General features: G+C 45.1%; 1 protein-coding gene across 8 annotated transcripts in view; it reads right to left on the reverse strand.

The window, feature by feature from the left end:
* Window positions 1-3,003: 3,003 nt before the first annotated feature.
* camk2g (calcium/calmodulin dependent protein kinase II gamma) overlaps window positions 3,004-13,735 on the reverse strand; it is a 240,638-nt gene continuing 229,906 nt past the window's right edge. For all 8 annotated transcript variants that reach the window (XM_033012695.1, XM_033012694.1, XM_033012702.1 and 5 more), the window contains 3 exons: window positions 9,432-9,526; window positions 7,210-7,455; window positions 3,004-5,200 (listed from right to left, as the gene is read on the reverse strand). In XM_033012695.1, the coding sequence (XP_032868586.1) occupies window positions 7,223-7,455; window positions 9,432-9,526 (328 nt within the window). In that variant the 3' untranslated portion in view covers window positions 3,004-5,200; window positions 7,210-7,222. The remainder of the gene's footprint in view (window positions 5,201-7,209; window positions 7,456-9,431; window positions 9,527-13,735) is intronic.

Genomic DNA, 13,735 nt, shown 5'->3' on the forward strand with positions numbered 1-13,735 from the left:
CAAACTCCGTACAGACAGCACCCGTAGTCGGGGTCGAACCCGGGTCTCCGGCGCTGCATTCGCTGTAAGGCAGCAACTCTACCGCTGCGCCACCGTGATCTCCGGTTATGTAAGTTATTTCTCAGATCAGAGGGTAGTGTTCTGTGCGGTTCCCAAGAATTCTAGAACTGAATGGGTTCCTGTGTTGTTATGTCCATACCGACTCCAATCTCACTCCCTGTGAACACACAGTCCTCTGCTCACCCAGTAACAATACCAATATTGTTCATCTCTGTTCTGGGCAAGATTCCAGCATCTGCAATTCCTTGTGTCCACATTTTAATGGTAGCTGATATGTTTCCAAATCAGAATGGGGTGTGACTTGGACAAGTTGAAAGATATGAGGTTCAGGCACTTGTTCGATTGAGATGACAGTGGAAAGAAAAATCCTATTGAAAAGCTAGACACCTTGCAGAATGTGTAGGTTTGCTATTTGTTTCCCACCCTGTTCTCAGTTTCTATCTCCAGATATGCCGATCTATTAAATGATACATTGACCAGCACCTTTGTGTAAATCAACAGACTATAGTGGATAGAGAGGATGTCTCCACCAGTGGGAGAGTCTAGATCCAGAGGCCACAGCCTCAGAATAAAAGGACTTACCTTTAAGAAGGAGATGGAGATGAGGAGGAATTTCTTTAGTCAGAGGGTGGTGAATCTGTGGAATTTGCCACAGAAGGCAGTGGAAGCCATTAATGGATATTTTTATTTCAGAGATAGATTCTTGATTAGTACAGGTGTCTGGGGTTATCGGGAGAAGACAGGTGAATGGGATTGAGAGGGAAAGATAGATCAGCCATGATTGAATGGTGGAGTAGACTTGATGGGCCGAATGGCCTAATTCTGCTCTATCACCTATGAACTGTGGTCAAGGAAGGAGCGTTCACGTCGCGGCCCTGTTTCCACCAATCTTTCCACCACCACACACAAGAAGCGACAAGACAGACACCATTGTATGCAGATGTCGAGACGTGCGATCAGCTCTGCCTGAACAACTTGTAATCTTGCGTGTGGCCTCGATAAGAAGAAGACCGATGAACTATGACTGAATGTAGCCTTCATTGCATATCCAACAGACCGCAGAGCATAATGCAAGCGCTAAGGCACAGGGAACAGATCAAACTGAAACCCTTATATAACACTGACATCTAGTGGCTTCTGTTCATGCACCGTATATTCAATATAATCACATGTATTTTTTCAGGAATAGTCAGAAGTTTTGTGATAAGATGCATGTACGTAGTTTATGTTCAAAGCAAAAGACAACTGTGTATTAGAAATAAAATTTAGAATAATTGACGTTTTAATAACTGTGAATTAGAGATTTAAATACAGTGTGATCTCGGCCCATCAGCCTTAAGTGATGAACTTCTAGGACTGTTCTGACATATTGTACAGTGTGATTTTTACAACCTTGGTGGTCTGGTTTTGAGACTGGTCGTGAAGGGCACGGAAAAGGCACAGGTCCTTCGGCCCAATGCCGACCAAGGACCACAGGGGGGATCTTATAGAAACATATAAAATTATAAAAGGACTGGACAAGCTAGATGCAGGAAAAATGTCCCCAATGTTGGGCGAGTCCAGATCCAGGGGCCACAGTCTTAGAATAAAGGGGAGGCCATTTAAGACTGAGGTGAGAAAAAACTTTTTCACCCGGAGAGTTGTGAATTTGTGGAATTCCCTGCCACAGAGGGCAGTGGAGGCCAAATCACTGGATGGATTTAAGAGAGAGTTAGATAGAGCTCTTGGGGCTAGTGGAATCAAGGGATATGGGGAGAAGGCAGGCACGGGTTATTGATTGGGGACGATCAGCCATGATCACAATGAATGGTGGTGCTGGCTCGAAGGGCCGAATGGCCTCCTCCTGCACCTATTTTCTATGTTTCTATCTAAGCTGGACCCATTTGCCAGCTGCCATGAATGAGTGATTTGGAAGGAACTGCAGATGCTGGTTTCCACCGAGGATAGACACAAAATGCTGGAGTTAAGGGGCTCGACCTGAAACGTCACCCATTCCTTCTCCCCAGAGATGCTGCCTGTCCCGCCGAGTTACTCCAGCATTTTGTGGCTATCTTTGAATGGCAGCGTGTCAAGTTGCAGGAAATATGTGGTGTGGTACAGACAGGTCTGTATGTTGTGTTACAGCATCTGTAAGTTGAAAGATCAGCCATGCCCATTGAGAAAGGTGTTGCAGACTGAAGTGTTGGTATAATGATAACGTCTATGTTTCTATCTTCCTGCCAGCTGCTGTTATCAATACTGCCCGCTCACAGATCATTCTTGTCTGGAAAACACAATCAGTGCAAAAAGAATCTTGAAATACTGCAGTTCAAACAATTCCAATTGGGTCAAAAATCCAATTGTGTTCCTGGGTGAGATTCATTCTCTCAGCGTGATTCTTCTGTCAAAGCAATTCTCGTTGTGGTAATGTGGTCATGGCTGTGGCTGTCCAAGGAACAATGCCTCATGATTAAAACAGGGAGTGAATGTTTGCATTTTATACTCTGTCCCACTGTTCCGATTTTACTTTAGACTTTCTAGATACAGAGCAGAGAAAGGCCCTTCGGCCCACCGAATCCGCGCCGACCAGCGGTTGCCCCATAGTCTAACCGACACACACTAGGGACAATTTTACAACTTACCAATTAACCTACAAACCGGCACGTCTTTAGAGTGCAGGAGGAAACTGGAGCACCTGGAGAAATCCACGTGGTCACGGAGCCAACGTACAAACTCCGTACAGACAGCACCCGTAGTCAGGATCGAACCCGGGTCTCTGGCGCTGTGAGGCAGCAACTCTACTGCTGCGCCACCGTGCCGCCCTGTTAATGATGATTTTAACCCCTTGATGCAAGTGGTTTGGCAGCTGAATGAATCAATGAACACTGAACGGCACACAACGCAACAAAGCCCGCTGTTCGCTAGGGCGGAGCGATAGTGGGGGGAGACAGATAACAGACCCACTTAGGTACACAGACTGTGTTTATTTTTTGTTTAAAAGTGCTAGACACACAGAAACAGGTTACATTAAAGGTAACTGAAAGCACTGAGCCTCAAAATGGGTGAAAGTTGACTAGACCAGACCTTTCTTGGCCAGCATGGACATGATGGGCCGATTGGCCTATTTCTGTGCCACTAATTTTCTCTGGGACTGGTTCAGGTATGACGGATTTGCGAAGGATGGAGAGGGTTTGCGATGTGTTGATCAAACTACGTGTTCTGATCCAGAACGAGTTTGATCAAAGCCTCGGCCATGAGCTCGAGTCATTTGCCGTTATCCAACCATGTCCACGTCTGAATTAAAGGACGTTCGTTCCTCCTTCGGGACCTCACCGAGGCGCAGGTGAAGGTGTGCAGTGCAAGGATGGAGCAAACAAACACAGTGATGACCCACCAAATCCCACCTAGAGTAACCATGCCAAACGCCTTCCCCTCCAGGGTCCTGACCAATGTGAAGTATGAATGGATGCAAATCATGCAATTTGCAAACTTAAGCGTGATGCAGACCAGCGGAAAGATTCATGTCCAGTTTCACCCATTTTGTGACGTTTTGTGAACTAACTAAAAACACTGAATATCGCATTTTGAGAATGCTCCTTACTAATTCATAGACGACAAATGCAAGCAGGCTCTGGGGTAGACAATCCATCGACTGCAGTAGTTAAAACAAGATGCACCGGTTTGTATTAATTTTTATTAAATACTTTTTTTTTTAAGATCAAGTCCTATAGTAACAAAGCTATGAAGATCTACCAACATTCATAACAAACAGACAGAGTGTAATTGTTGTCACATATCATGCAAAATCCTGCATCAATTGCCTCAGTTAAAACTATAAGATATTATTAGCCCCATAAGATACAGTAACAATGCAATTAATTTACTTAATTTTTTTAAACAGGAATTTATCATAACAAGCTTAGGCTTAAATTATGTGGTGCATACTGGCCAGACTGTGCAAGATAGTTAAAGATGCAGAACTAGGTACATCAGTATTTTTTTGTCAAGTAAAACACATACAGTGAAAATATTGACCATAAACAACACATGCATAACCTCTGTAAAACTGCATACAGTATATGTTTTAAATGTGTGACCTTTGACGACCAGCTGTACAGTGTTGTTTGTGAGTACCAACACTATGCGTTGCGAGTTTGATCTTATACTTCCCAGTAAGGTAATGTTATCGGGCTACACATCTACACCACACCTCAAAGACACAAGGCAGTGATGACCACCAGACAGTTCAAAAAAGTTTGTCATCAGTAACTAGATCACAACATACTGCAAACTTGTGGATGCAAACTGACTTAGCAATTGTTTTTTTTTAAAAACCAAAGATAATATTACTGCACTTAGGCACGACAGAGAACTTCAATATTATACATTCATATTAACCTTGATGCAGAGAACACTGGAAGAAATGTTAACATTTGAGAAAGAAATACCTTATTATGTGTGATCCATTTCAATGAATGAGATCACAGCTTCACTTTGCAATGGATCGACAGGAGAGAGAAGAATAAAAATGCAATCACCCAGATGTTTTATTTATTTTTTGTTGTTGTGTGTTTTGTGTCTCAGATAGTTTAGCAGAGCAGTGAGGCCATAGTCTTGGCCTCTGAGTTTCAGCGATGTTGCTTGTCAGTCTCCCAGTGGGTTAGCGGTCCAGCTATTGACCCTTACCTCACACTGACAGGAGGAGCCAAGGCTTCCTCCGACATTACTCTCCTTATCGTAATCTCGATTAAATCTTGACTTGGTTTTTTTTTTAAAGATCTGAGCTCTACTGCAACTTGTTAAATTTTTTGTCGTGATTTTTTTTTTTTAAGTTTCTTTTTTTTTATACATTATTTTTTAAAGGACGGACCTCCGTACTTTGGCAAGTATACGGGTTCAGAATCTATTTTTTGCGTGAACCTCTGCCATCGAACGAGTGAGTTATCAGGTACATATTACAGCAGCCATTTTTATCTGTACATCTCCTAGACAGCAGAAACAGACATGATGGATCCATGGAAACAACAAATAGGCAGCCGCCACAGCAGCATCATACACATGCAGATTGGCGCATGGCGCTGTTGGTCTTCAAGAATTTACCATGACAGTGACTGGCTTCATTCCACTGTTTGGACGAGAAGTCTACTCCAGCATCTCCAAGCTGAAACACAAAGGACAAACAGCTCATTCGACAGCTCTTAGCCGTTCCCTTTCATTCATTTTCTCATTATGCACACACAACACCCGCATACTTAAGAGACTTAGTCAGCTATCTTAGTCAGAGACTTAGAGAGCTATCAATATTTCAAAGACTTCAAAAGGGAACTGCAGATGCTGGAATATCGAAGGTACACAAAATTGCTGGGGAAACTCAGCGGGTGCAGCAGCATCTATGGAGCGAAGGAAATAGGCGACGTTTCGGGCCGAAACCCTTCTTCAGACTTCAGACAGTGCATATTTCAAAGACGTTCCCTCAATTATGGCCTGATAACGGCAAAAAAAACTAATACTCAAATTTTGGAAACATACATCTGTCCCTACTCTTAAAATGTGGATTACAAACATGTCTGAGATGCTACATCTTGAAAATATTAGACTTGTCTTGGCAGAAAAACCAGTGCATTTTTTCGAAGACATGGACACCATTCATTGATTTATTACAAGGATAGTATGGAACAACACAACTTTGGAGTTAAATCTAATCACGGGTTGGGTGATTGGTGGGGAGGGATGCGAGGCAGGTATATCATCACTTTTCTCTTTTTTTCTTTTTTGTCTTTTTATTTCTCTATTCCATTATTTATTTTATTTACCCACTCTTTGGCGATGCCACTTTGGTAGTCTAAGGGTTCTATCTTTACACATTCCACTTTTTCTCTCTCTATTGCTTTTTCTCCTTTCTTTTCTTCTAACTACAGCTAAATGTCAAAATTGAAGCTGCACAATAAGTACTATGTCATATGCCGCTGGTTATATTTTTGTACACTTGCTTCTAATAAATAAAAATATTTCAAAAAATATTTTAGATAGGCACATGGATGACACAGTGGCCAACCTGAGGAGCACCTTCAGCAACAGACTGGTTCCACCAAGATGCAGCACAGAACGAGCAGGAGATCCTTCTTCCCTGTGGCTATCAAACTGTACAACTCCTCCCCCTTCTGTCGTGGGGTAGACTGACTTCCCCCCCCTCCCCAATCTTTCACACCCCCAACCCTTGACTTCCCACTCGTCACTTTATTTTCATGTTTCATGTATCTAGTTGTGTTCTATGACTGTCGGCAGATCAATTCCCTCCTGGGATAACATGCTAACATATCAATAAACAATAGACGATAGACAATAGGTGCAGGAGGAGGCTTTAGTAACTTGTCAGTTTCTTGGTTGAACTAAATTAAGGCGCATGTTGCAATCAAAAGCGCTTGAACAATTGGTTGGGAAGAAAGCCAAACTGTAAGAAAGACGTCACCTATCCCTTTTTCTCCAGAGATGCTGTCTGACCCGCTGAATGACCCCAGCTTTTTGTGTCTATCTCCAGTTTAAAGCAGCATCTGCAGTTCCATCCCGACAAAACACTCATGCCTCTTGGATCACTTGCAGCCAGTTTAATTTGGCATCATGTTCTGCGCAGACATTGTGGGCTGTTTCTGCCCTGTACTGTACTGGTCTAGTACGGGTTCCAGAGGCCATGGAGAGAAGGCATGAGAATGGGGTTAAGGGGGAGAGATCGATCAGCCAGGATCAGCCTAATCAATTTCCCTCCTGGGATAAATAAAGTTCCATCGTATCGTTGAATAGAAACATAGAAAATAGGTGCAGGAGTAGGCCATTCGGCCCTTCGAGCCTGCACCGCCATTCGATATGATCATGGCTGATCATCCAACTCAGTATCCCATCCCTGCCTTCTCTCTATACCCCCTGATCCCTTTAGCCACAAGGGCTATATCTAACTCCCTCTTAAATATAGCCAATGAACTGTGGCCTCAACTACCTTCTGTGGCAGAGAATTCCACAGATTCACCACTCTCTGTGTAAAAAATGATTTTCTCATCTCGGTCCTAAAAGACTTCCCTCTTATCCTTAAACTGTGACCCCTAGAATGGTGGAGTAGACTTAATGCTTGACCTTATGAGGATTGGGGGGGGGGTGTGTAAACTGCGGCCCTCCTACCTGCAGAAGGTGTTCACTGGAGCGGTGCTGCTGGTGCACCTGAGCAGTGGAAGTGTATGTTCTGCCACTTGCCCTCGCGACGGTGCCACACGCGGGTCTCCTCAGATTGTGTGGTGCGAGGCCTTCCCTGTCCATCCATGTACTGCGTTAGACGGATGTAGGCGATGCAAGCAGCATCCTCCCCGATCAGGTGGACATGCGGGTTGAGGATGGTGGTGTGGATCGGCTTACTGTTCTTGGACAACACTGAGGGAGCAAGAAAAGAATCTGTTGTAACTGGGGAGAGGCTTCAACACGTCCAACCCACCACAAATAGTTTAGAAGGTAGACAGAAATGCTGGAGAAACTCAGCAGGTGAGGCAGCATCTATGGAGCGGAGGAATAGGCAACGTTTCAGGTCGAGACTCTTTGACTGAAGAAGGGTCTCAACCTGAAACGTCGCCTATTCCTTCCCTCCATAGATGCTGCCTCACCTGCTGAGTTTCTCCAGCATTTTTGTCTACCTTCGATTTTTCCAGCATCTGCAGTTCTTTCTTAAACAGAAATAGTTTAGAGATACAGCGTGGAAACAGGCCCTCCGGCCCACCGAGTCCGCATCAACCAGCGATCCCCGCACATTAACACGCACTAGGGACAATTTACAATTTGACCCAGCCAATTAACCTGCAAACCTGCACGTCTTTGGAGTGTGGGAGGAAACCAGAGATCCTGGAGAAAACCCACGCAGGTCACGGGGAGAACGTACAAACTCCGTACAGACAGCACCCTTGGTCAGGATCGAACCTGGGTCCCTGGTGCTGTGAGGCAGCAACTCTAACGTTGGTTTTGGATACCTGGGAGAAATGTACCGTGATATTACCTGTCTAAAACTACACACCTGGGCAAACTGCAACAATCCAGCCCCCTCGAGTTTGGAGCAAAATACAAAGTGCTGGAGGAACTCAGCAGGTCGGGCAGCTTCTATGGAGGGAATTGGCAGATGATGTTTTGGTACAGGACCCTTTTGCAGAACGGTCCCAATTCTAGACATTATCTGTCCATTCCTCTCCAGAGAAGCTGCCTGATTCGCTGAGTTCCTCCAGCACTTTGTGTTTTGCTCAAGATTCCAGCGTCTGCAGTTTCTTGCGTCTCCCACGAGACTTTCTTGGGGCTGGTCTGGCTAATTAGTTAAAACTATTACCAAAACCCCACCTCTTTCTCCCCACCTGAGGGGCAAATTGTTCACACAGTCCACAGGTGGGTGTATGGAACAAGCTGCCAGAGGAGGTAGTTGAGGCTGGGACTATCCAAATACTTAAGAAACATTTAACAGGTGCATGGATAGGACAGGTTTGGATGGATATAGACCAAACATAGGCAGATGGGACCAGTGTAGCTGTGACGGCATGGGCAAGTTGGGCCGAAGGGCCTGTTTCCACACTGTACCACTCTATGCCTCTCTATGACTAATGACCCCCCTGTGATGCGCTTGCTCCACCTGTATCCATTTCTCCCCTCCCTCTTCCTCTCCCCCTCCATCTAAATTCCTTCCCCTTTTACTGTGAGCAAAGGCTTGGGCTGGGTTGTGTGATTACTCTAAGGAAAGATGCAGGCATTGTCCAGTGGCCTGGCCCAGAGCTCTACCTTGGCCAGGACACCCTGTCTATCTAGGGCAACACGGTGGCACAGCGGTAGAACTACTTGCTTGCAATGTCGGAGACCCGGGTTCGATCCCGACTACGGGTGCTGTCTGTACGGAGTTTGTACGTTCTCCCCGTGACCGCGTGGGATTTTCTCCGAGATCTTCGGTTTCCTCCCACACTCCAAAGACGTGCAGGTTTGTATGTTAATTGGCTTGGTATGAATGTAAAATGTAAAATTATCCCTAGTGTGTGTGTAAGGCAGTGTTACTGTGCGATGATCGCTATTTGGTGTGGACTCAGTGGGCTAAAGGTCCTGTTTCTGCACTGTATCTCTAAACTAAACTAAACTAAACTAAACATGTACCAGGGAGCACAGCTTGCTTGAGCCCTGCCACTACCACAATAGTGGGCAGCTCCAGTTTTACACCCAAGCCGACCTCTATTTTGTATTTAATACCGTCTAATACAACCTCAGTCTGTGGGCCTTGCCTGCAAGTTCAGTTGCCATGAGGTGGACAATCTCGGACAATCTCTACCACATTTCGGCCCTGGAAGAACAGCAAAGTATCTCTGTACTTCAGAAAACAATCGCATACTTACAGTTCTCAAAATAAAATTTGTGGAAATCCATCCCTTCCACTAAATTGCCAAGAGCTTCAGGTTCAAAGGAGGTTAGGCCTGGATCACAGATCTTCCTGCAAGAAACACACCATTGCTTTAAACTTGGTTTCCCAAAACCTTACTAGACGTTGTGTTTGACATAGGCTGTAAGAAACAAGAGAAAAAACACTTAAAAACACAACTTTGCACAGAATCTGGGGTGGGTACAGTGGTGTTGGCTCGAAGGGCCGAATGGCCTTCTCATGCACCTATTGTCTATTGGCGCAGCGAGTAGTGCTGCTGTCCACACAGCTCACGTGATGTAGATTCAATCCTGGCCTCTATATAGCAGCAGTAGAGATGCTGCCTCCCTGATGCTACCAGGGTTCTGTCTGTGTGGAGTTTGCATGAGCAAGTTTCCATGCAGTGCTCTGGTTTTCTCCCACATCACAAAGACATGTGGGTTGGAAGTTTAATCGGCTGCTGTGAATTGTCCCGAGAGATCTGTGCATAACAAATAGTGAAGTGTGAGATTGCAACAGATATGTATCTAGTTTAAATCTCCAACATAAAATAAGAACAAGGTACGCTTAAGTGCATATTGTAAGAGGCAAATTATTTTGTATGTGGATAACATGAAACTAAGAGTTTCAAAAGCAGGCTAATTCTCCCACACAGTCTGCAGTGGCACATAGACACACACAAGAATGGTCTCGATCCAAAACCTTCTCTCCAGAGATGCTGCTCATTCCTCTCTCCAGAGATGCTGCCTGTCCTGCTGAGTTACTCCAGCATTTTGTGTCTATCTTTGGTGTAAAGCAGCATCTGCAGTTCCCTACTACACATAGTTACAGACAACTGGATGTGAACTTGTCATCAATATGGTGCAGGAGGGAGGGATTGGATTTCAGCTGTGAAGTAGAGGGGTGGGTCACATGGATCGAGTGCATCGTTCGTGCCAGAGAAATACCAAATGCTATTTTAACGGAGATAGATCAGTGACTCGAGCCAAGAGTTAACACAGGAAAAAACACTCCTTAACTGCATTCAAAACCACTTATACTCGCTACTTAAATGTGTCGTGAACACAGCACAAAAACATGCCTCTCTGTCAGTTCAACAACAAGTGATAGACTGATGGACTGAACAAGGATGTTTCCCAGAATTACGCTGTATTTTATGGGCTCACTAAATTGCACTCTTGTACAGAGAAGGTTATAGTTTCAAGTCCCACAGAAATCTCTGCTGACACTCGACCTGCTCCAGTCTCAGGTTTCCATCTTTCAGATGAGACATTAAGTTAAAACTCCATCTGTTCTCCAAGGAGGGTGTGAAAAGAATCCCTTGGCATGCTTGAGATCTCAGTGCCTTGGGCAACTTTATCACCATTGCAAAAGGCAGGTTACACAGCCACTATCTAACGGCTGTGAACGGGAGCTTGGTGCGGACTAACTTGTTTAGTTTAGAGATACAGCGCGGAAACAGGCCCTTCGGCCCACCGAGTCCGTGCCGACCAGCGATCCCCGCACATTAACACTATCCTACACACACTAGGGACAATTTACAATGACACCAAGCCAATTAAGCTACAAACCTGTACGTCTTTGGAGTGTTGGGAGGAAACCGGTAACCCTGGAGAAAACCCATGCAGATCTTGGGGAGAATCTACAAACTCCGTACAGACAAGCACCCGTAGTCAGGATCAAACCCGGGTCTCCAGCGCTGTAAGGCAGCAACTCTACCGCTGCACCACCCTGCTGTGACATATTTTTCCATTTTACAACAAGCGTAAAATAATTTGCAATGTCTTGAAGCCACAAAAGACACTTTATAAACCCACAGTGACGGACGTGAGGTACTTTAGATGCTGGAAACTTGAGCAAAACACAACGTGCTGGAGGAATTTAATGGGGCGGGCTGCATCTGTGGAGGGAATGGTCAGATGATGTTTCGAACGGGACCCAACTTTAGTCTGTTCATTCTCCCCACAGATACTGCCCGACCCACTGTTTTGCTTCATAAACCTCCATCTTTTTTATAAATCTGAGCCAGTCTTCAAGGCTGGAAATACACATCAAAAATCTGAAACAACATGCTGGAAGAACTCCGTGGGTCAAACAGCACATGTGGAAGGAAATGCAAAGGGTTTTTTTCTGGTCGTTACCCTTCTTCAGACTGAAGGATTGGGGAGAGAGCTGGAAAAGAGAAGTCGTGGAGGGTGGGTGGGGGTAAAATGTAGAAAGAAGGGCTGCAGATGCTGGTTTAAGGATAAGGACACAAAGTGCTGGAGTAACTCAGCGGGTCAGGCAGCATCAGTCTGAAGATGGGTCAACCAGCCATGTTCTTCAGAGATGCTGCCTGGCCTGCTGAGTTACTCCTGCACTGTGTGTCCTTGTATGTATTGACCAACATCTGCGTCAAGAGTCAAGAGGGTTTAGTTTAGTTTTTAATTTAGATATACAGCATGGAAGCAGGTCAACACCGGCCCACACTAATTTTACACTGTAAAGCTTTGAGTACAAGTTGTATGTTATCCCACTTCCTCAGAGCCTGAAGAAGGATCCTGACCAGAAATGTCACCTCTCCATGTTCCCCAGAGATGCAGCCTGACCTGCAGCGTTACTCCAGCACTTTATGTCCTTGTGTGCTCTTGACTTGAATGTCTGGTTCATCAACAATTGGGAGCAAGATGAATCACCGTCTCCAGGGGGCGCCCTTGGTGCACAGATCGCTCCTTTCAATCAGCCTTTGATCTAACCAATATCCACGGCAATCTCTGCTCATTCGCACCTTTAAGGTTGCTGGGCCTTGGCAAAGATCACGAACAAACAACATTTAACGATAGACACAAAAAGCCGGAGTAAGTCAGCGGGTCAGGTCCGGAGAGAAGGAATAGGTGATGTTTCGGGTCGAGTCCCTTCTTCAGACTGAGAGTCAGTGGGGAGGGAAACAAGATATAGTCGGTGATGTGATTTGACACTGTGCTCCCGAAATGGAATTGGCAGACCAAGAGCTCAGTCAACCTACTGTATGTGTTTAAGAAGGAACTGCGGATGCTGGAAAATCGAAGGTAGACAAAAATGCTGGAGAAACTCAGCGGGTGCAGCAGCATCTATGGAGCGAAGGAAATAGGCAACGTTTCAGGCCGAAACCCTGAAGGGTTTCGGCCCGAAATGTTGCCTATTTCCTTCAGGGGTTCGGCCAGAAACGTTGCCTATTTCCTTCAGGGTTTCGGCCCGAAACGTTGCCTATTTCCTTCAGGGTTTCGGCCCGAAACGTTGCCTATTTCCTTCAGGGTTTCGGCCCGAAACGTTGCCTATTTCCCTCGCTCCATAGATGCTGTTGCACCCGCTGAGTTTCTCCAGCATTTTTGTCTACCTACTGTAGGGTGTTCAAGAGTATTTTTAAATTAAAAAAAGGGGAGTGAGGAAGAGAGAGGCAGAGAGGTGCCAGGAGGGACAACCAGAAATGATATGGTTCGAGAGTCATACTGTCCAGCATGGAAACAGGCCCTTCAGCCCACCTTATCCATGACGACCAAATTGACATACTGGACAAGACCAATTTGCCTGCATTTGGCACATAGTCCTCTAAACCCTTCCTCACCATACATCTGTCCAAATGTCTTGTGAAAGTTTCTGTTTCTCTGACTTCCACTTTAGCTGTTTATTCCAGATATCGATTATCCCCGGGGTGAATCCTACATATTATGTTATTCTTTCCACGTGCTGAAGTGCCTTTTGTGCCTTTTTTTGGGTAAACCATCATCCTTGTTCCTTGTTTGTCCAAACTGGTAAAACCTCTTCTGCACCCTCTCCAAACCCTGCGGATACTTCCGGTAAAGAGGAGGGGGGAACTGCACACAATGTTCCGAATGTGGCCCGACCCAGGTTTTATAAAGGGTGGTACTGGCTTGCAATCCATTTTTAATGATGCATGAAAACTCCTCCTGCGACTCCTGGGCAAGTTTCCCCTTTGCAGTGACAATGTTGCTGAATCTTTGACTATGACAAGTGTCTCCCAGCTATGTGTAAAGTCTCTGACACTTCATTACATACAGATAGTAAGCATTTGTTTTCCAAGCCTATATTTGCATTATTAACCCCCCCCAAACTAATTTTAAACAAACATTGCCAACACTCTTTTCAAATACTTTATATTAATTAAAATATAATCCAACCTCCCCTTCCTCAGCCGACAGTTTACTCAATGTTTATTTCACTGAGAATATAAATATTAATATTGCACTTCAACCCTATGCTATCATCGTGCTCTGTGAAATTCATGCGTCTGTCCCAGACGGC

The sequence above is a fragment of the Amblyraja radiata genome, chromosome 37 (assembly GCF_010909765.2).
Source record: "Amblyraja radiata isolate CabotCenter1 chromosome 37, sAmbRad1.1.pri, whole genome shotgun sequence".
Lineage (NCBI taxonomy): Eukaryota > Metazoa > Chordata > Chondrichthyes > Rajiformes > Rajidae > Amblyraja > Amblyraja radiata.